Source organism: Cynocephalus volans, chromosome 5 (genome assembly GCF_027409185.1).
Source record: "Cynocephalus volans isolate mCynVol1 chromosome 5, mCynVol1.pri, whole genome shotgun sequence".
Classification (NCBI taxonomy): Eukaryota; Metazoa; Chordata; class Mammalia; order Dermoptera; family Cynocephalidae; genus Cynocephalus; species Cynocephalus volans.
In genome coordinates, this window is record NC_084464.1 from 152,676,581 (window position 1) to 152,699,146 (window position 22,566).

At 37.6% G+C, this 22,566-nt stretch overlaps 1 protein-coding gene across 1 annotated transcript in view; it reads right to left on the reverse strand.

The window, feature by feature from the left end:
* Positions 1-22,566, reverse strand: part of IPCEF1 (interaction protein for cytohesin exchange factors 1) — a 75,055-nt gene that overhangs the window by 27,653 nt on the left and 24,836 nt on the right. Inside the window, exons 2-6 of the mRNA XM_063098488.1 lie at positions 20,847-20,920; positions 19,253-19,324; positions 13,415-13,473; positions 11,577-11,665; positions 1,202-1,574 (exon numbers count right to left, since the gene is read on the reverse strand). Of these exons, the coding sequence (XP_062954558.1) occupies positions 1,202-1,574; positions 11,577-11,665; positions 13,415-13,473; positions 19,253-19,324; positions 20,847-20,920 (667 nt within the window). The remainder of the gene's footprint in view (positions 1-1,201; positions 1,575-11,576; positions 11,666-13,414; positions 13,474-19,252; positions 19,325-20,846; positions 20,921-22,566) is intronic.

Consider the following 22,566-nt stretch of genomic DNA (forward strand, 5'->3'; position numbering starts at 1 on the left):
TCAAGCAAAAATGCCATCAGAAGCCAGGAAGAAACCCAACTATGTAAAGCATCTTCAGGTAAGGCCACAAGGGGTGGTGACAACTGTAGTGACTTGGAGAATGAGTTACCAGCCTGAGTATTCAAATTTACATATTTTAAACACTACACACACACACACACACACACACACACACACACAAATAACCTGGACGGCAGTAGTAATCCTTAGCCTACATTGCTCTAAAAACAAAGCAATAGGGTTTAATTAATAGGGTACATCTGAACATTAGAGAGCTTGAAGAACCATTCCCTGATTAGGCTGGGGACAGAGAAAAGCGTTTATCTATGGCATTAGGCAACTCTGGTACTTATGATGGGAATTGGGCAATCACCTTTCTTTCAACTGTACACTGACAAAATACAAACCAAACTCATCATTCTCTCCCTGCTCAGTATCTTATGTCAGGTAAGTTTGTGTCACACAAGAATGAATAAAGTAGCGACAATCAGAAAAGACAAATCATGATTGAATAGTAACAAAAAGAAGTCCTGAATAAAAGATAAGGATCAATTTTTACAAAGTATTAAAAAACTCACATTATTAATTTCTGCACATCGTTAAGTTTCCTTTGTTAAGATTTAAAATGTCTTTTAAAAGCATAAGCTGTGCTCTCTTTCACATTTAAAGGTTATAGTGCTACCCTCCAAAGCACATGAAATTGTCTGTCTTCCTGTTAACCACATTCCCACATCCACGGGCCTGCTGACCAGAAACCAGACATTGTCTGTGGGCATGGCCCGGGGAAGGTGGCTGCTTTAAGTTCATTTGGAACCACAGAGGTGATGTTATGAATACCAGACTACAAAACCCTGATTCAACCACCACAAGCTCTATAACATGGGACATGAGACCAAAGCAAGATGCAAGCTTTTTCTCAGATTGGTGGGAAAGTATCATTACTTTATAACTACATGTCTCATAGTCCTAAAGCATTTGGTTGGTGTAACTTCTAGCAGGTAATTAGTGGCCTGGTAGCTGGAGTTGTCCACATGCAAACTCCCCTGCAAAAACAGCTCCTGGGCTTAGACCCACCTGACTGCCTAATTACTGAATCACCATTCATGATTAAACATTCTTGTCACAAAAATTAACATCAGAATTCCAAACACGCATGCAAATAGTCATTCTCTAAAAAAGAGTAAATAATTTATTGGTTTACCTCTGTCCATCATCTTTGATGCAGTAGGCTTATCTGGGACAGTAAGATGGTCTTGGTTGCTACTCAATGAAGAAGTGTCATCACTAGATAAAGAGTTCAAAAATCCACTTTCTGATGTAACAAAGCTGTATTCCAGAGCCTTGTGACTGTTCCCCTCTGAGGGCACAGGTGAAAGAACCTGCACAGTACATGTTATGGAGTGAGCCATGTCTTCAGCAGCAGATGAACTGCTCGCTGTGTCAAGCCAGGACTGTCTTTCTTTAGATGCAGAGGAAGAAAAGCTGATGGATGTCTTTGTTGTATTTTCCAGAGAAGGGAAAGAACATGATGTTTTACTCAGTTTGGGTGAGGACGAAGATGCCTGCTGTGCAGCCTATTTTTCACAAATAAAACCAAAAAAGAATAAAAGAAATCATGATTAAACCATCATTCTCTATTTTTCACTTTCAATAAAGGTACCCTAGTGTTGCTTCAAAAAGTGACCAGTAATAAAAGACTCAAAAGACAAATGTTGGTATTTATTTTTGTACGACAGCCACTCAGGTGCCCTTCTCCAAAATCAACTTGTAGAACTTTGAATTCACTGTTTGAGGTTCTGAAAAACCTCCATATCATGTTTTACCTTGTTTTTCCAATGTTCTCCAGAAACATAAAAGGCCTCTCTGGGAAATTTTTTAGAGTATTAAAGTAAAAAATAATTTGCACTTTATCATGGAATTTGCACTAATGGGGCAAAAACTCTTGACAAACGAGCCAGACAGGAAGCAAAATAATGTTAATTGAATGGAGGTCAGTGATGTGGATAGAGAACACACATTTCATACTTATATGATTGAATATTGTTCACGTGTTCCTTAGCACATGACAACTATCAGTTCATCTCTACACAAGTTAGATGAAATAATGTTAATTCATTCACTCTTCAATAATGTAAAAACCTTAATAAAATTTCACCAAAGTAAAGAATACATTTGCAGAATCTGAATTGACTAAACAGAAGACAGAAGCTGTGCCACAGATGATAAGAGGGTCAATTACGTAGGATCTTCTGACAGCAGTTCCTAACACACACTCCAAGGACGAATGACAGTCCTTGGCAACATTTCCACCAGTCCACAGAGAAAACGTCAATGCAGCATCACCCACAAAGACACTCTCTTGAGAAAAACTTCATTTATTCTGAGGTTTTTATCCTTGTTACATTTCGATGTTAAAATATATGCCTTTTTTAAAAAGGGTAATCATATATATAAGCTTTTGTCTTTTTGGAGTTTCCTTTTTTTAATGACCTGTGTTGTCAACTCTCTGTTGTTTCTCTATTTTTAATTGTACTGGTCAATAAAGCCCTAAAATCTAGACTCCAGTGCTCTGTGGATCACCCTATATCTCCAGTGGCAGATAAGACAGAGAAGGCATTTTGTGGTTCAGTTTCATTACATCATCCTATCAGATACTCCTGTCAGTTTCGAGCATTCAAAAATCCAAGGAAGTGACAGAAAGGAGATTGTTAGAGAGAGGAAGCCAAAGACCAAACTAAGATCCTCTCTGAAAACCTCAGAGTCATTGCAACTAACTTAGAACGATTGACTTTGTTCCAGTGTTTCAGTTTCTAAGATCTGAGTTTTGATGGGAAAAGCCAGTATCTTACCCAATGTATTCCCAACTGGCTGCATACTAGACATGGATTGTCAAATCATCAATAAATCCACTTTTAAATAGCATGGCACTAAAAATATCTAACTGCTCATATACATCTTCTCTATAATAATAAATTGGTACAGACATGAAAATTCAGGAATGTGTCAAGTAGCGTGGGAACTGGTTACCTAAATCACTCATACGACCATTTAACCTAAGAGATCAAAGATCTGTAATTGACTAAATAAAGCCCTAGTTATCTGGAGGAGGGAATGCAAAACACCCAAACTGTCCAAATAAATGCCAGGAATAGTTTACTCATTAGCAGGATCTACAAAATAAATATTAACAAAAATACCCATTCTGACCCAGTCCTGACACGTTCCCCTATTGTGAGCTATTTTAGTAAAACTCAGCTTCCATGTGATCAGCTTCCTTTTTTGAAATGAGACCACATGTGAGCTTTTCCTGTTGTTCCTGCTGATATTACTTTAATTTGATTATAGCAAAATAGTCTGTTTGAGCAAAAGACTGTGTACATAGTCTCTGCAGCACTTTCTGTAAGGTTTTTTGAACATCAAAACTCTGCTTAAAGGATTTAGCAAAGACCTATTAAATGAGCATCAAAAATATCTGCAAAGTATATTCCTGTTTGTGGTGCTACTCAAACATAGTACAAATGCTTTCAATTTATTTTCTCTAGGCACCATGTAACATTTATAAATTTGATTTTAAAATGGAAAAGAGTGAACAAAAAAACAAAGAAGGAATGAGAAGAACTGGAGAGGATGGAAAATGAAAAATAATACGTGTATTAGGTCAAAGAAAGTTTTCCTTGGAAGACAGACTGACAAAATACAAATCAAAGAGAACCTGGGGTTCCATTCCAGAAGATTCAATATGGGAGCACGCTTTATAGAAAGTATACTGCTAAGGTATGGTTCATTATTTCTAACATTCTGTAGCTACCAATAGCCAATGTCAAGCATAGAGCTCTGAGCCCCCAGTGCCATCTGTGAACTACTCAGGCAATATATTCATAAAACTCCCCAATGCAAACCAAACGAAGGTAAAAAAAGGAGTGATAGTCTTTCCTTTCCACCAGCCTCTGCTGGTCTAATACAAGTTCATCCTTCATGTGTCAGTTCCAATGCCAGCTCCTCCAAGAAGCCTTCTCTGATTGCCTCAGAGCCTGGTAGGTACCTTTGCCTGATGCTCCCAGGCTTACTTCTATCATAGCAGGTGTAATATCATTTTATTTGTCAACTTATGTTGAAATTACTTATGAACTGTTAATCTTTTTTGGCAAGCTACTTGAGAACAGGCTGTTTTTAATCATTTTTCATCTCTGTTTTCTGCATCTGTGCCTGACGCATAGTTAGTAACAAATTAATGCCAACAAAGAATGATCTAGAGAGCCAGCTACGTGAAGAATGGCACTCAAAAGCAGTTCGGCCTCTTTGAGGAGCTCCCTGAAATTCTCCATGAAGTTACGATGGGTGGTTCATCCTAATCCCAGGATCTAGGAGTTACTGCAATTACAATACAAGCAGTCCCACAAAACATTCTCATAATCTCAAACAAAATTATTGTCTTATTTATATAGAGATTAATAATTGTATGTGGATTAATTCATTTCAGAACATTTGGGTCTTAAATATTTCATTTTTAAGCTTAATTCAAATGTTAGTTTGCTCTGTAATCAAAAAAAGTCTATCGTGTAATAATAAAATTAAAAAATTTAAAAAATTTTTTAAAAATCCTTTTATTTGAACTGTTTTCACAACACAAGTTTGATATGGTGAAAAATAGTTTAAAATGGCCACTGAAAGCCTGTAGTTAGGAAGGAATGAGTCAGCATATAAATGTTAAGCAACATTAGTCAAAGCACATGGGAAACAAAAAAAAAGAAAATATACGAATAATTTAAGATTAAACATAATAAAACCAAACAAGAAAAAAAGGAAGGAAAGTATACTGCTTTTCTTGCCTTCTATTGGCCATATTAACAAAAACAAGCCAATCGATTGTTGGTAAGCCCTAGGGAGTACTACGTCTGCATTTCTTCCACATACTAGTAGAAGCATTGCTCTAAAAACCAAAAGACCTTTCAGAGTACACTCCCTCCTCTCTCACTGACCTTCTGCATGACTTTGGGCAACAAGCTGACAGAAGACCCGCTCATCACTTCAATCCTCTATCTCCAAATGACCTTGGAGAAGTCATTTTACCTCCAAGTTTTACTCTCCTGGCCTCCTGCCTCCACCACTGCCCCCTTCCCACCCCAGCCCATCCTCCAAAGAACGGATAGGGTATTTCTAAACCATAAAACAGATCACAATATTTGTCTGCTGAAGATTTGCTAATAACTGCCCAGCACAGGTCCAAGAATACATGTATGGTCTTCGTGACAGCTAAGAAGACCCGCATGAACCCCCGGGTGCCCCTCCAGCTGCTCCTCCTTCCACCTCCCCGCTTGTCCACTCCTTCTAGTCACAGTGGCCTTCTCCCTGTCCCTTTCGCACATCTCCAGCTCCTTCTGCCTGGCAGGCTCTCCCGTGTGTTTCTGGTCAGCTGCCTCCTTCTCCTCACATTGTCCTCGATGCAAACGTCACTTCTCAGCAGGGTCTTCCCTGACACGGGTAGAGAAAGCGACATCCTCCCCTGCCAACCCCAGCCACTCCCTAGCACGTTGCCCTGTTTTATCTTCTTCATAGCACTTATCACTTCGTAGCATTTATTTTTAATGAAATAAATTTATTTTATTACTTGAAATAATTGTTTGAATGACAAATTCATTGTCCCTCTTCCTCAACCTAGAACTTCAAGTGCTCAAGGAAGGAGACATTGTTTTGTTCAGCTCAGCATCTCCTTACCCGAGACAGTACCTGGTGCATGGGAGACACACAAAAGTATCTACTCACTGCCCAACTGACACAGATTTAAAGAGGAACAAATGATACACCAAAAAGAATATCTTAATGGAACATAAACAGCCTGCGAATGTTACTAATATGGTCATGTTCACTTCTCTGGAACTTGGGTTCCTTGTCTGTAAAACTAATAAAGGATTTTTGTGAGAGTCAAAGGAAATCATCCTTCTCAAAGCTGTGAAAGCACTTGACAAGTGTGAAGAAATGACTCTCTAATTCACATGGGGGAATATTCATACAGCTAGAAATTTTTGTAGGGTGCAGATGAGGTCACAATAATCATCCACTGGCCCATTAAATATTTATTTAGTTTCAAATATGTGCTAGGCACAGTCATAGATGTTGTGAGTAAACAAAAAGAAACTGAACACTGTCTCTCTGACTTTAAGAATTTAATAATTAGAGAAATAAGCCAGATATACAAAATCTATAATACAAGGCAGATTATAACATGAAAAAAGCATCAAAAAACAAAGTGCTACAGGAATACAGAGAGCTCAGAAGAGGAAAGAATTATCCTGACATAGAGAACTAGAGATGCTCTTATGAAGGAAGTCACATTGGAAGCAGTCTTGAAAGATATTGAGTAGGGGGGTGAGGGGGCAACTGGTTCCTGCAAGTGGAGAAATTTTGCAATTGCAGGTGCACAAACAAGAACGTCTGGAAAGCCTTTGGGAAACAGCAGGCAGTTTCTTGAGCCGAGATAAAGAAGGAATCAGCAACAAGACTGTAATGGCAGCTCTTAAATACCAAGCCAAAGAGTTGGGAATTAATTTGATAAGCAATAAGGACTCACTGAAAGGTTCATGCAGGTGAATCCATATTATCAGAACATCACTTTAGGAAGACTCATTTGGAGGTGGTTTTTAAGAGGAGAGAGAGATTAGAGACAGGGAAAGAAAAATCGCCTGCTATTTCAATAAATAACTCAGGCAAGAGCTAATGAGGGCCTCGGCTAGGGCTGAGGGAACAGAAGGCAGGAGACAGCCACCAGGCTTTGTGACTGACTGCCAGAGGAGCAGGCTGCGAAGATGAACTGTTAAAGGAAAATGCAAAAATATCAATAAAAGTGACTTTCAGAAAAGTCTTAAAAATCAGTTAAATGTCCAGTCATAGAACTTATGATCATTTTTTGCATCTTAAGGAGAAAGGATGAATTTTTCTTTCTACCTTTTTCTTGTATATATAGTCACCGATAATTTTTCATACAACTACCCACTTGCAAGCATGTCTATTTTTTTATATAGGACAGATATTAAAAGATCAAGAAAACTTCAGTAAACTGTTCAAGATCTGTTCTGTTAAGATTACATTTGAATTTCTAAAATGAGTTTCACCCCTTTCTGTGTTTCATTGTCAACTTCCTACTCTGACACCAGCCACTGGGCCACAGTTTGCAGGGTTTATTTTTACTTATTGCTTCTGTGGTTTGCTTTAGCTGATTTTTTTTTTCTTTTCCATCCTTTGGTTATATAAAGGAATTGCACTTCTGAAAAGCATCAAAATGTAAGGACTGTTGTGTGAAAATAATCTGCATGAGTTGCTTGAAGCTGGGATTATAAATACATACCTCCTCTGTTTCACATATGGTTCACTATTGGTGGTCTACCTTCCAAATGCATTCAAAATTCGACCATGCCATTTTCCATCTACTCCACTGCTATCCCCTGATGGAATCACAACCATATCACAGTAGATTACTGCATACCCTCCCTTACTTTTCTCTGCCTCTAGCCTACTCCCCACCTCCCAGGGTCTCTTCCCACAGCAGACTGAGTGGTCCACTTAAAGTGGAAATTGACTACGTCACTCCTCTACTCAAACCTTCCAAAGTCTCCCTAAATAATTCACAATGTTGAAGTCCTTTACTGGCCCATGGGCCCTACATGGCATGGCCACCTCGAACCTTGACTCCACTTCCTACTACTGTCACCTTGGCTCCTCCTGCTCTACCCACACTGGCCTCCCTACATTACTAAGGGAGACCTTGACTCTGTTCCCTTCGCTTGGAAAATTCCTTTCCCAAGTATCTACCTGGCTGACTCTCACCCTGCCTCATATCTTGCTCTCAGTCAGGGCTATCCTGGCCGCCCTGTCGTTGCCATAACCCACTATGTACCCCCAGCCCCCCCCAGCCCCCTTACTCACCCTGCTCTACTTCTAAAAACATGCAGATATTTTCCTTATCATGTTCATTGCTTATTATCAATTTCCCTAACTAGAAGTTTGGTTTCATGAAGAACACAATTCACTGTCCACTTTATACACTGTGTCCTAAGTATTTAGAACAATGGCTCTTAATAAATATTTGTTAAATAAACAAATAAGCATATAAGCATAGATCAGACTATTACATAATACTCAAAAAATTAAAGTTAGAGGAAACTACAAGAAGCAGGTTTTTAATGACCTTTATAGATCTTAAATTAATTTGTAACTTATAAAAATTATCAGTATAAAATTGGTTCATTTTTGTTCTTTTGCGAATTCCAAGGAATCACAGATAGTCATATCTAAAAATTATCTTACAAAGTGAAGCTTAGAGTCCCTCATCTGTTCTGAGCCTCTCTAGTAAACCTGTCAGAAAGTTCCCCATTTCTAATTTCTTTAAGAATAAAAGGATGTCCTTTCTACTATCAATGCTGTAAAGCCTTCCCAAGAAGAAGAAACATAAAGAAAAACCTCTTCTTCACTCAGGGAAGATTCCAAAGTATTTTCACTTTCTTGTGGAATGTGGTTCAGTCCATTAGAAGCAATAGTCCAAACTGGGCTGGTACTGAAGCTTTATTACTCATCTTCATAGCAATTAGAACAATTGAACACTGAATTAAATTCTTTCAAGAGTTTAAAACTTTTTGAGATAATTTTCCAGAATAGTATTATACAGTTGAGTTCATCATTACAAAATGAAAGCTCATTACTCAAAATATTTTCTTAAAGCAAAAACTTGGGAAAAAATTATTTTCCCCCCCCCCAGGCTCATATATCTAAGTCATAGCTAACCTATATCATATTGAGCCAAAAAAGTACATTGATTCACACTGTGCATAAAAGTTACCATAATTCTTTTTTATTTCATCAGTTTAAATAAAAAGCATAAATGTTATTTTAACTAAGTGCCTTGCATGCCTGCGTTCAGAAACAAGAGAAAACAAAAACAAAATCTGCCTGGGAAATATGTGAGCAGGAGGAACATATTCTGTTGCTAAGGGGGGAAAAAAATCTAACCATTCAACATTTATTTGACTATTTCCAATATATTTCTTTAGAAAATGTTAGCTTTAGTAGACTGCCAAAAAAATGCTCAGCTTAGAGCTTGTAAAAAAATAACATTTGATTGACGACTCAGAAAATTTTAGACTTTCCTGCGTCCAGTAACCTAACCTACTGGTCTCATAAGCATGCCTTCACTTATTTGTTTTGAAACAAGCGTTCCCTGAGCTTCTACTGTAACACTGGGTTAGACTATCATTGTATAATGCAATTGAGCCATAATCCTTCATCTAAGACGAAAATTTGTTGCTTTTACTTTAACAAATAGAATTCTAGATGCCTGACAATGCTCTTAGTAATATGTGATACTAGCTTGCAATTATAAAACTGAAAATCTCAGTATTTTAGAGCCAAAATAGTCACAAAAGAGTTATATTAGTGGGCACAGTCGGAGGGAGAGAAAATTGGAGGAAGAGATGCAGAGAGGGCCAACCAAATCCTTGTGTGCTACACGTTAAAACAGGAGAGAGAGACAGAGGCAGATACAGAAAGAGAGAAACAGGCAGAGACAGAAAGAGACAAAGAGAGACAGGAACTAAACAAAAATAAATGCATGACTTTCTATTAAATCAACAACAATGAACAACTATTGAAGACCTATTCAGCACAAAGTTGATGACTTCTTTAGGAGCAATAAAGGGTACTTTATTTAAAGGTGTCAAAATCTGGCAGACACTTTAAGGTCTGGAGATACCATTAAGATTGAGTGATATAGATAAAAATAAAAGCTTTTTCTAAATTCAGAAACTGATTTTAAAAGAGGAAAAAGATTACATTAGGGAAAAGCCTAAAAAGCCTAGTTAGAAAATTGGTGGGAGCTGTCTACCCTCGTACGGGCATTGAGAGGGGTATATTGGTGTGTAGAGATTTTTAAAACAATAGTAAAACTGACTAAAACTTTTAAAAAATTGGTTTACATTTTACCATGTTCAAAGTTGAATTTTATTTATCTCTTGCTTAATTTTGGCTAATCATATTTAATATAGATTTTAATAAACATGTTTCTTCAACAAATAGGAGTGTTTATTCCTTGTCTTGGCTGCTAGCCAAATAAATTAGAAAAGTGACCACAATTCTCTGCTGACAGTTGATAAAAACAATCGTGGTCATTATTGAAATGATCGATTTAACCCCTTAAATCCAGGAACTGCCAAAACACAATAAAGATTAAAACTTTATCAGCGTGAATAGAAATTTTGGCAGAAGAGGTCTGGTAAGTGAATGAGTAACCTGTCAAAACGTGTGATTATTTGGGTCTCTGGACAAGCACGTGTCACGGTGGAAGGAGCACGTGCTATAATGCTGAACAGACTGGGATTCCGATCACAGGACTACATTTGCAGGGTGTTTGATCATGCCGTCCAGCATCTCTGATCTTCAGTTTCCTCAACCGTAAAATGAAGACAGTAATATCTACTTCCTCATGACCTGGGGAGAGTAAACAATTTTTTAAACCAGAAAAAAAAAAAGGCGCTAACCTTTTCACTTGAAAGTGATAGATAACTCTATGACATTAAAATCAAGAATATCTGTTTACAAAGAGAAATCATGAAAGAATTTTAAAAAATAGAAAGTGAGATATGCTCATTTTTAGCTGACAGAGGACTAATATTTAGAATAATAAATTTAAGAAATTTTATAAGTCAAGAAGAAGAGGAGGAGGAGGCTAAAAATATGCAAAAAACTTAATAGAAACTTCACAAAAGAGCAAATCCTGGCTAATAAAGAGGAGAAGATGCTTGGCCTCATGAGTAATCAGTAAAATGCAAATTAAATAATACTATTTCTCAGGGTTGTTTGGAGGATTAAATGATCATATATTTAAAACAACTAATACATCTTGGTACATGGTAGGCGTGAAAACCATAAATCGACTTCCCCGATGACCCTTGTTTAACCCTTTCTAAAGGTTATCGCTATAATGATTAGAGCGTCCAGATATGAAAAAAAACTCTCCATAGTCTTAACATCCACTAATAACCTGAACTTATATTGGATGCTTCCAGAGCTTAGAATCAAATTTGAATTCCTCTCTAGTGAATATACAAAATTATTCTATATGCAATTTTTATGCACGAACCCTGTTCCTGGCTTCTTGCTATCTTTCTGACTGCTTTTCTTTTCATGCTATTTTTTCCTCCCCTTTAAATTCATTTTGCATTGTTTTAGTACATGCACCTAGGCAAGGCACTTTAAATTCTTTCTGAGAACAAATAGGGTATAAATCAACATTATAAAACAAGTCGTTGCAAGCACTGGCCTATCACTTAGAAGCCCTTTGCCTTCCCGTGAATCTTCTGAGCACGATACATCTGTGAGTCAGGTACAAATGCACTGAGTTTGTCATGTCAGCGGGTCGCTATAGAGAAGGCTCAAAATGATCACCCTGAGAATTGCACTTGCTGTTTGGAAAGTACCTTAATTTAGTCTGTTCTAAAAGTTTATCTGTCAAGGTAGTTTCTACTCACTTGGAAGGAATGACATGTACACATTTGATCTATGACCAACAGACCACTTATGTCAACACATACCAAAGATGTCGAAGCCTCGGAAAAGTAAGGAGGTTGTGGTGTCTCCGCAGCTATCTCAGGATCTTCCTGTTCACTTTCACTGTAGCATTCTATAACAAAATTGAAAATGCTTCATGTTTTAATGCTGTCATCACTTACTCCATAATGCATGAGTAGAGGTTTTTCTCCATCTGGCTATTGCAATTTCAATCCAATTCAGAAAGTATGTATCTCGTGAACTGCCTGGTGCAGGGGATTTCATAAAAGAGAGAAACGAATGGCCACCTCAGGATGCCTGCCCTCAAAGGGCATCTGATATGCAGGAAGAGGACCAACCATAGCTCGGGGACAATGAAACAATTACTCAAAGAAGGTGTGAGTCATATACAGCACTAAGAGTGCATATAATCAGTAGTTATTAATTTTGATTACAGAAATCATAATGAGCTGAAACTAAAACATCAATGCTGCACAAAGAACGAAGAGTATCAGGCTGAGGGAGCAGCTGAGCCAAGGAAATGGAGACTCCCAAGGGATACCATAGAAAACAAAGCTGAGAGGTCACGGAGGCCACGTCATGGAAGGCCTTAATACCAGAATAAGGAGAGGTTTTTTGTGTGATTCCCCCTGCTATGGGTCAAATGTGTCCCCCAAAAGATCATGTAGTGGAAATTTAATCTCCATTGTAGCGGTCTTAAGAGGTTAGGAAATCCTATTATGGTCATTGAAAGGTGGGGCCTTTAAGAGGTGATTAGATTATGAGAACTGTCCCCCACCCCATGAATAGATTGATCCATTCATGGAGTAACGGGGGTGGTTCTGATGGCTTTATACAGAGAGTGAGCAAGCAGGTTGGCTCTCTTGCTCAGCCCATTCTCGCCACGAGACACTGCACATTGCTCTGGAAGGTCCTCACCACGTGTGCACGTGTGTCTCCATTTGTGTCTGTACTGTAGACTTCCCAGCCTCCAAAACGGTAAGACATAAACTTCATTTCTTCAACAATTACCCAATTTCAGGTATTTTGTTATAAACAACAGAAATGGACTAGTACACCTCCCTTGCATTCCATAATTATACGATGGGTGTTCATTTTATGGAAAAGAGGACCAAGAAGATGGTTAAGACACTGATTTCATGTTGCTGTATTGTACTCCTTTATCGTTTTAAATCAAGTTGCCACTTTTCCATTTCTACATTTAAGATTTTATGATTTTGTTATCAAAAGAGATAAGTCCTCACTTCCAATCTCCAAGTCCTATGTGATCTGAACATTTCAGAAATACTATCAACTCTGTGGCCCTGTCACCTAAAGCCTCCCCCTTTTCAACACTCAGAAGTAATTGCGTCCTTAAGAAGAATAAGACTCCTGTAGCTTTTGAACCCTGAAAGCCACTATAGCCTGTGTCCCAATCTGACCTTCAGGTTTCTAGTACACTCTGAGGATAATTAGTCTCAGCCCACACCTGGCGGAAATATTAAAATATCACAGGAAACAGTGGGATGAAAGTTATCTGACTGGTTCATGACAAGATCACAGCCGTGAGTAAGAATTCAGTAGGTGGAGCAATAAAACGTTTGCATTGGTGATTGTTTGAGAAGCGGGTGAAGCCTACAGCTGCTGAAGTGTGGGTAGAGTGTGAAAAGCACCCCTCTCGCAGCCAGCCCGGGAGGCTCTGTTACATGTTGGTGCATCTGCGTGAGTATGTCTGTCTCTACATATTTTCAGATCATTTTAAATGCCAAAGTATGTTTCAACAGGATCAGACTATACATAGAACTTGACATTGTTTGTTCATCCTATTGCCTCCTATTCTCATAGTCTTGCTAAATTTTCAGAAATTTAAAATAGAACATACCTTCATCCTTTGTAGTGGGTTCGTGATGGATTACAGCTAATCCAAGTTTATTTAGCCACCTAAAATTCGAATAGAAAGTAAATGTTTGCCCAAAGTGATTGGTCCCCTACCCATCCACCTTCCCCCTAGACCTTGAAGGAGTGTCTTATGACAGACTTTGTAATGACATTAACTCATTAATTCTTCTGTCAGGGTGAACATTTCCAGAAATAGCACAAATCTGTAGCATCGAAACCTAAGGCCTCTGGTTTCACAATATTTTCCTTACTCAGTGTATCCCTTGTAAGATAAGAAGTGAGATGGCCCATTACCCACTTGGCTACTGAGAGCAGCTAAATTAGATATTATAATATATATATCATAATATCTAAATTAGATATTATAAATATACATTATATATGTTATATAATATAACAAATAGATCTTCTTCTGTAATTGCACATTTGCAATTTTTAGCAACTGTCAAAGCCCTTATCGCTTAATTTAGTAACCTAGCCATTAATGTTGTATATTTATAATTTTTAAAAATCTCACTTTACTTCAGAAAAAAAATACAAGACCACCCATTTTTAAACCAGGAACATTTTTTATGTCAATCCAGAAAAGATCTGGCTAGAACTTTACAGATAATCCTAAAGTAGGGAAAATTTTAATTCCTTGAGGAATTTCATGAAAGGCAAAAATTGACAATGTCCTACCTTCCACTGATGGACCATTTTATTGACAATGAATTCCATTTAAACATCAATAACAAAAATAGAACTAGACAAACCTTAAGAAACTCAAATTTGGCTTATGACTTCTGGACACTGTAGTTCCTTCTCAACGGTTTCAAAAGACACATATTTAAACACAAATTTTTTAAAAATAAGGCACAAAATGTGTCTATTTTATATATTTCTAACTACATAATCTTATAGGGAAAGTATTGTTTTGAGGTGGTATAAATCAAGGTGATTTGTTTGCCTGTTCTCTCTGGATTTTTGTATATTTTTTTGACTTTTTAAAAATTTTATTGAAACATAATTGATTATACATATTTTGAGGGTATAACATTGACTACCATCACCAGTGTACAACATATGTTGATCAAATCAATATTATTAGCATATTCATTATAAATCATAATTATTCTTATGCCCCTTACTCAATCTCTCCTCATCCCCCTCTCCCTCCCCCTCTTCCGATACTCCAGATTTGGGGTTTTTTGTTTTTTGGGGTTTTTTGGGGGGGAAACCAGAGCATTCAATAGTGGCCTAAGTCAACCAATGCTGACAAAATAACAATAATAATGCTACACATTGATGATTCATTTACACTTTTGAATTCTTCTAGTCCTGTAATACCTCATAAACTATTTAGCATACTGCACTCACACCATGATGCAAATATTGCACATTCCCAAGTCGACAATTGCCAGCTAATTAGGAATCCTTATCCAGCCCTCAATATGTGATGGTCTTGCCGTATTCATTATTTTTTAATAGGAAATATGTAATAAATTTGATTTTAAAAAGTAAACAAAACAGGAGCTTCTGCGAGAAGGAAGATGAACTCCAGTTTCCTTCAGCACAACAATAAATACAAGTTCTCTAAAGGCCACTCAAAACTTGACCAATACCAGGGCCCAAATCATGCCATAGAACCCAAAAATATATATCAAGTCCCAATAGAATAACAGGCAAAATAAAGGAACAGAAAATCACAGAAAAAATACAAATGACTAATAAATATATGCAAAATAATTCTCAGCTTCAATACTATTTTGGAAATGTATATCCAAACACAGGAAAATATTTGTCAGCACTGGTTTGGAAAAAATTTAAAATATTGTCGATTTTTAGTTTTTAAGAATAAACAGAAAAATAAGCATTCACATCCTTTGTTGAGTTGAATATGAAAATTGATACAGCCAACTTTGAGCAGGTTATTTGACATTATTCAAAATTTAAGTATCCGTTCCCCTTGCCCAACAATCCCAGCTATAATTATATATCCTACAAAAATACACCTTAACGTAAACAAATAAACGTGGAAGAATGTAAACTGCCAACAAGGGTTGGAATGGCCAAAAGAAAAAAGATCGAGACAATATAATTGTCTACTCATAGGACATTGGATTAATAAACTATGACAATGATTCTATTGATACTACGTTATCATGAAGCTAATAAAAAGACTAAGATGGGAGAGGACGGCCTGTAATGACCTGGAAAAATCCTAAAGTAATGTTAATTAAAAAGAGCAACTATAGAACAGTATGTTTAGCCTGATCAAATGTACTTTATATACTTATATGTGCAGAATTGGTATGCATAGAAGTGTCAGCTAGGATATATACCATACTACTAAAAATAGCTAACCCTATGGAGAGAAGTTAAATTGGAAGGTGAGGGTGGGGGTGTGGGAAGTATTTCACTTTATCTACTTCTGTAAAAAAAGACAATCAAATAAATTACTCAACTAAAAGAAACATTTAAAATTACATTTTAAAAATTGATCAGATAAAACACAATAAATTTAAGGTTTATTTTTTTAAATACTGTAATAATTTTTCGCTTACACCTGATTTCATAATTGTAGGAGCCGACCTTCCCCCCAAAAAGCATCTAAAAGTGAAATAGGCAAAAAAAAAAATTTTAAATAAAGACAATCATTTTGAATTGAGAGTGCTTGAGACAAGAAAAGTCATTTCTAAGCTCCTTTTCAAAACATGGAAATACAGCAAAATGGAAGAGAATTGACAATAAAGAAAAACTCTTCTCAGCCCTTTCCCAAAACTCATGTCCTTTTCATTGCCACCGTTAGTTTCTAGCTGTGAAAAACTGCTGATTGTTTAGAATCTCGCTTGACTGTTTTCTTTCTAGCACCCACAGGCTGAGAGCACCTCCTTTGCTAAGAACTTTTTCTTAAACATCACACAGTAGGAAAACTTCTATTTGTGGATAAATAAATGGATGCACAAAGAAGTTGTGTTTACAGAAAAGAAGATGACAGATGTTCCCTGGGAGTTTGTTGTATATTAACTTGATGTGAGCATGTGTTGGAGAACAAATGTTAAGAAGTTGACACATGAAATAAGAGCATTCTTCCCACAAACACTGCCTGAGAAAGGCAGCTACTGACTTTGCTTAGAAATCACCTCCTTCGTTACCCTTAATTACTTACCTCTGTACTTTTAAACTGGGTTTCGCCACAGAACATGCGTACTTTCTATTAAACTTAATTACCTTTCCTTTTATCGTCCCTGGGAGAAATGTCACCATCCAGAAATGCAGTTACCCAAGGAGGCAAACTTCTAAAACAGAACTCGTCACTCCAAATGCCATCCCTCCCTCCCCACACCTCTGCATCTCACCAAGTGATACCCAAACGCATTATTTACTGGCTTAAATGGGCCACATCAGTAAGAAAGGAAGCTCTTTCGGTGTTATTGCAAAATAAATCTCTAAATAGCATTCACATCATCTTGTGGGAGAAGGGAGAAGTTGCTTGGTTGGCAATTAGAAACATCATCCTTAGAATAAGACTAAATGATGACATTATAGACATAAGAAAGTATGATATATATTCAGGCACAGACCAAATGGGCCATTTACCAGATGGGCAACTTTCAAGTATAAAGCTCACTGAGAGATTCAAAACCATGAGTCAAGGCACTCTAAGTTTAAATTTCTATTTATATCTTGTTTGTAAGTTGGAAAGACAAACACTAATAGAATTTCAAGTAAAATTAACAGATCTTCACAGCATAGACAGGAAATAAGATATTGGCTTTGAATACTGTGAAAGGCTTTGATTCAGCAGCCAACAGAGTAGAGAACACACATATCATATCTACAGCTAACACTCATAGAACTCTACTTGCCATTACACAGGTATCTGCAAAAAGGGAATACAAAAACTGAAGATAAATGGACTGGAAATATAAACAAAAACTGGGGAGGTTGGGAGAAAGAGAAGCAAGAAGCTAATTAACTGCAGTGTATGATTTGAAGAGAAAATCTGCCTGAAATACAATGGATTCAGATAACCATCAAAGGGTGTCACACTTTTATTGGTTTAAAAATGTATTTTACAGTGCAGGAGGAGAAATTCACTATGTAATAAAACACCTAGAAGTGATTATTTCTCTGGTAAGTTCAGTCTCACCCCCCCTTGCCAGAGAGAAGACAACTACTTTGAAAGGATCTGCCACAGGAGGAGTGGGACATTGATGGGGAAGGAAGGCACTGGAGATACAAGGCGCTATGAGAGAGGAGAGGCCAGGGACAGCAGAAGGCTTCTGGGGAGGGGGTGGCAGACAGCTCAGCTGCACGGCCATTAAAGACCAGAAACGACCATCAGGGAGGAAGTGATAAATGAGCTGCAGGCTGATGCCCACTGTCCCAGGGCACCAAGTACTGCTGGGCAAGCCCTTATGCTGGCTACAGAGCAAGGGCTTGCCAATCAATGGGATTTACTTCCCAGTGCAAATAAAGTGATAAGTAAGGAGCTTCAACTGTGAAGTTTTTAAAATCCTCTCTTTTTGTGTATCTATTCGTTTTTCTCAAACGCATGAGCAAAGACATTTTGCAAAATGTTTCAGGGAAAAAAACCTAAAATCAGAAAGAGGGTAGAAACACCTTCTGTCTTTGTCTAAGTCAATCAAAGACTTGTCTGGAACATTCAATTGTCAAATCCTTGCCTTGGTATTTCTAACTCAGAGTTTCCTAACTTTCTGCAGTAACAAGCCATCCTTGTGGTAACAAACTTTAACAAGGGTTGTGGTGGGGAGATAAGTGTAGGGGACAGACGAGAGCATTTCCAGCTAGACGGGGCTGCTGACAGGATCTCCTGTAAGAAGCTGAGTTCACGTGTGTGTGCATGTGTATCTGTATGCAAGTGCGTGTGTGTCCACGTTTGGTGGAAGGGAGCTGCTCCTTTTCTTTAAGCTTCTAGAGCGAGAGGGCAAAGAGAAATTGTATAGGGCAGATGGACAGGGAAATCATTATGTGCAAATAAAATAGATTAAGCCATGAAGTTTATGAATGGAGGGCTTATGTCTGTATTTTTTTACTGCTATGGCCCAGCATCTGGTGCAATGGGGCACGTGGTAGGTGTTCCATAACATATTTTTAATTGGTTATGTGAAGGTAATGAGAGATACTAAGAATGGGGCTTGAATTAAACAGAATACTCTCAAGTCAGCACCTCAAATACAGCCTCATTCAAATAACAGTCGTGCTCACACCATAATCTAAACCAGTAGGGAAGAAGCAGGGCAGGTGAGACTCTACACATCTACATATAGCCCACTTATTTAAACAGAGCAAACAGAATATGGAGCTAGGGGTATAAAATGTTAAGTTAGATATGCTCTGAGCAAGCACATTTTGCAAAATGTTCAGGATGATATGAGGAGAGGCAATAAATACATGAATCATCATGATAATCACAAAGCACATATTAAATGCTGAAGAGATATTTTGCATGTAGAATTCTGAAAGCGGCAAGATTAGTTACATAATACTTTCAATTTCTCCTTGTGATGGTGATTCTCATTTTAACATTTTCTTATAATGACTTCTCTCTACTCCTTGCTCAACTTAGTGATTCCCTCAGAAGAATCTTACAGCTTCTGCCTAAAATTGCCATTTTGACATATATGTCTCCAAAATGTTTCCAATTACTAGGGAAGACAGCAAGAAGACTTTATAACTGCTAAAGAAAATGATCTTTAAAGTAATAGAAACAAATAAAATAGGAATTGATATAAATATGCGCTTAAAATTCCAATACCAGACCAAAGTAATTCTACTCCCAGAGGGACTAGATTTAGCAATTTCCTCTACTTACGCGTTCATTTCCTGCCCATTCTCAGCTGCAAAATAAAAGGTCTTGATCTGTGGATGGTTGATCTTAAAAGCGCTTGAAGGGAGAAAAGCACAAACACATAAAAAATTAGTGTCCGTAGTCATCAACGGGTCTAAAAATAGATCAGTCAAATATAAGCATTATAAGTTCATCTGCTTTCTTTGTAAATTTTCCAAAAAAATTTAGTCTCATCAAATATCTATTTCTAATCCCCATTTCATATAGGAAGCTGACGGTCAATTTATCATGTTGAAACATTCAGAGCAGGACTGAGTCTTAGATGGTCAATAGTTTTCATTTAAAACACATGGGTATATCTTTTTTCTTTTACGCTTGCTAACTTTTTGCTATAAAGATACAATAAATTCAAATTTAGACCGATAGAGATATCTCTTCAAAATATTCAGATCAACTTCTTCAAGCAAAGTTTTTATTTAAATTCAATCAAATATACAAAAAAATTTTATTTATAGAAAAATAATCAGGTATGGAATGTCCACACTGACAACACATCAGAAATCTGATCCAAGGCATTCTTTATTAGTAATGGAAAATATAAGGTAGATTTTAGCTTTAAAAAAATGCAAAACACTGAAGATAAGAAACAATAAAGTGCTTCCACTTTACCATTTATCCCCGAAGTCCTGCAGTACAGGCCAGGGTTTTGGAAACAACCAATCAGAAACCACAAGAACCAATACAACCCATTCATCACTGGACATGAGCAGCTATGCCACGATGGCAAAGACTCAAAGCTAACTTCAGTTTATTAGTTTTATTAGAAGAAAACAACTAATCAATTGCTGCAACTAGTATCATAGGTGAATAGGGAAATGTTCCTTTCTGATAAGACTGGAAAAGATGTCAAAGGTAGAAGAAAGAATAAGAAAAAGGTGTAAAAAGACACATGCAAAATACAGCAGGATGCTCTTATGGGAAGAGCATTTGACTGGGAGTCTGGATACCTGGGCTTAGAGTCAGCTCTCCCGTGAGCTGCAGGCAGGTCATAGACTCTCTGGGCTGTTCCCTTCTCGTAAAACAAGGACAGTGAGTAACTTCTTTAGTCCTTGTCGGCTGTCAAATCTTTTGTACTTAAGTTATATAGGGGTACAATCCCCAGACTTAAAACAGCTCTGAGAATTCAATTTCAAGGATGATGCTGACAGTTCCATGAACTAAAAAAGAGACACTGGTCTTGCCATTGTATCTGCAACCGAGGTGTGTCCTATTTAACCATTTGTAAAATAGTTAAAGGACAAAACCTTGACATCTGACCTCCGCACAAGTCCTGGATGGGAGCTTGTTTTTTATTCCATCACAGACACAGTCAACAACAATATTCCATGCCAAGGCTTCACAGGGGGTTTAAAATCCATCTGCTCCACAAAATGAAATTCCAGAAAACAAAAGATTAAATGCTTCCATTACTATTTAGGTTGCCAATCCATAATGCACAAAATTCTCAGGCTTTAGAGTGTTATCTTCCCTCACTTGCAAATCACTTCATCACTCAATGAACATTATGAAGGGCTATTACCCTGGCTCAGAGTTCTATGAAGGGTGAGAGACAACTTACTGCTTTTTCTTGCATTCGGATGCTCTTTCCACAGTGAAATCAGGCAGGTTGACAAATCCATCAGCTTTCTCTGCCTGAAACAAATTCCACAAATAGGAATAAAGGCATCAACCCAGGGATTAGTTTATTGAGATCATATACATGGATAGAGACGGTCTAAATGAAATGAGGTAGAATCAAAAGAAACCTCCCTGCATCAGCAGTAATTAATATTGACTTATCCCACACACACCGTTTATAAGAGAAATTAATATTCTCCTGATAAATCAGTCAGAATCTCTCCGTGAGACGTAACATGACACAGCTTAGAGATGGTAAACATATGGCAGGCATAGATCCTGCCCCCACCCCTTCCTGTCTTTGTGGAAAAGAGAGCTAACCCATCAGGGTCCTGCCTCCTGCTGAGCCCACAGGCATCCTCAGCATCCTTCTCATCCCACTGCTTTAGTAAGCTGCAAGCATGGGAGAGGGAGAGGAAACCTCATTAGCATTCTTGATAGGGTAGATGGAGCCCTGACTCTGGAGTCAGCAAATCCACATCCCTATCATGGATCACCCACTTATTGGCTGTTATGACTTAAATGAGCTCAAATAAATATACACTTAACAGACACTCAACAAGCAATATATCCTCTCCCACATCTGTAGGCAGTGCCTTGAGGGTAAAATCACAAAGCCACATCTTGCAGAATCTCAGTTCCATAATCAATTTCTGGGAGTTCTTTTTACAAAGGAAAGACTGTAGAAGAAAATGATAGTTTTGAGGATATAGCATGAATGTTGCATTAAATCACCCAAAATATTGTAGGAAACATAATCATTGTCCCACCTTTCTAAGAAATCATTAATCTGTATTTTATAAATGGAGTTTGACTAAGCCATGAGGAAGCTAGATTGTTCACCACAGATAGAACTCAAATCTCCTTTCATCTACTCTGGTGTCTGTGAGTGGAGAAATACAGTCCATGAGATTAAACATAAATGAGTCAGTGATTATTGGGAAATGAATAAAAATTGATTTCGAATATATAATCTTAATTTTATAAGTCACCTTGCTATTAAATTAACATCATGGTTGCTCTTAGTTGATTTTATTGTTCTGTGTCACTTTCCTTTATTGCCAACTAGAGTGTAACCTGCACTCTTTTCTTCAGAAAAATTAAACTGTGAGACATCTAACACCATGCCCATCTTCTCTCTCCTACATGGCTTGATTTATCCAAATTCTTTGCCTGAAACACTGCCTTCTTATAACACTCAAAACTCAATTCTAATGAGTACTTCCTTCTTTTAAAATTATATATGCAGAGCAGCGAAGTGGCAGCCAAGGTACTGGTATTAAAATCTGTGTGTCGTCAAGAGCCGTGGGGCCCACAGGCCCTGAGCCAGCTACACCAGAACCAGCAGCCACCACACCATGGGAACCCCAGCCCAGGTGAGTCCCCACCACCCAGAGAGGTCCGAAAGCCTCCTGGCCCACAGGCCTCAAGGAAGCTGCACTGAAATGGCAATCCTGCCAAATTGGCAGTTCCTGCAAGATCCAGGTTAGATACCAGGGAGGAATGAGTGGACTGTGAAACCCTCTGCCACAATGACTAGACACCAAAGAAAGATAACAGAAATATGAAAAACCAAGAAAGTACAACACCACCAAAGGAAAATAATAACTCTCAAGTTCTAGATCCTATAGAACAGTAAGTCCTTGAAATGAACGACAAAG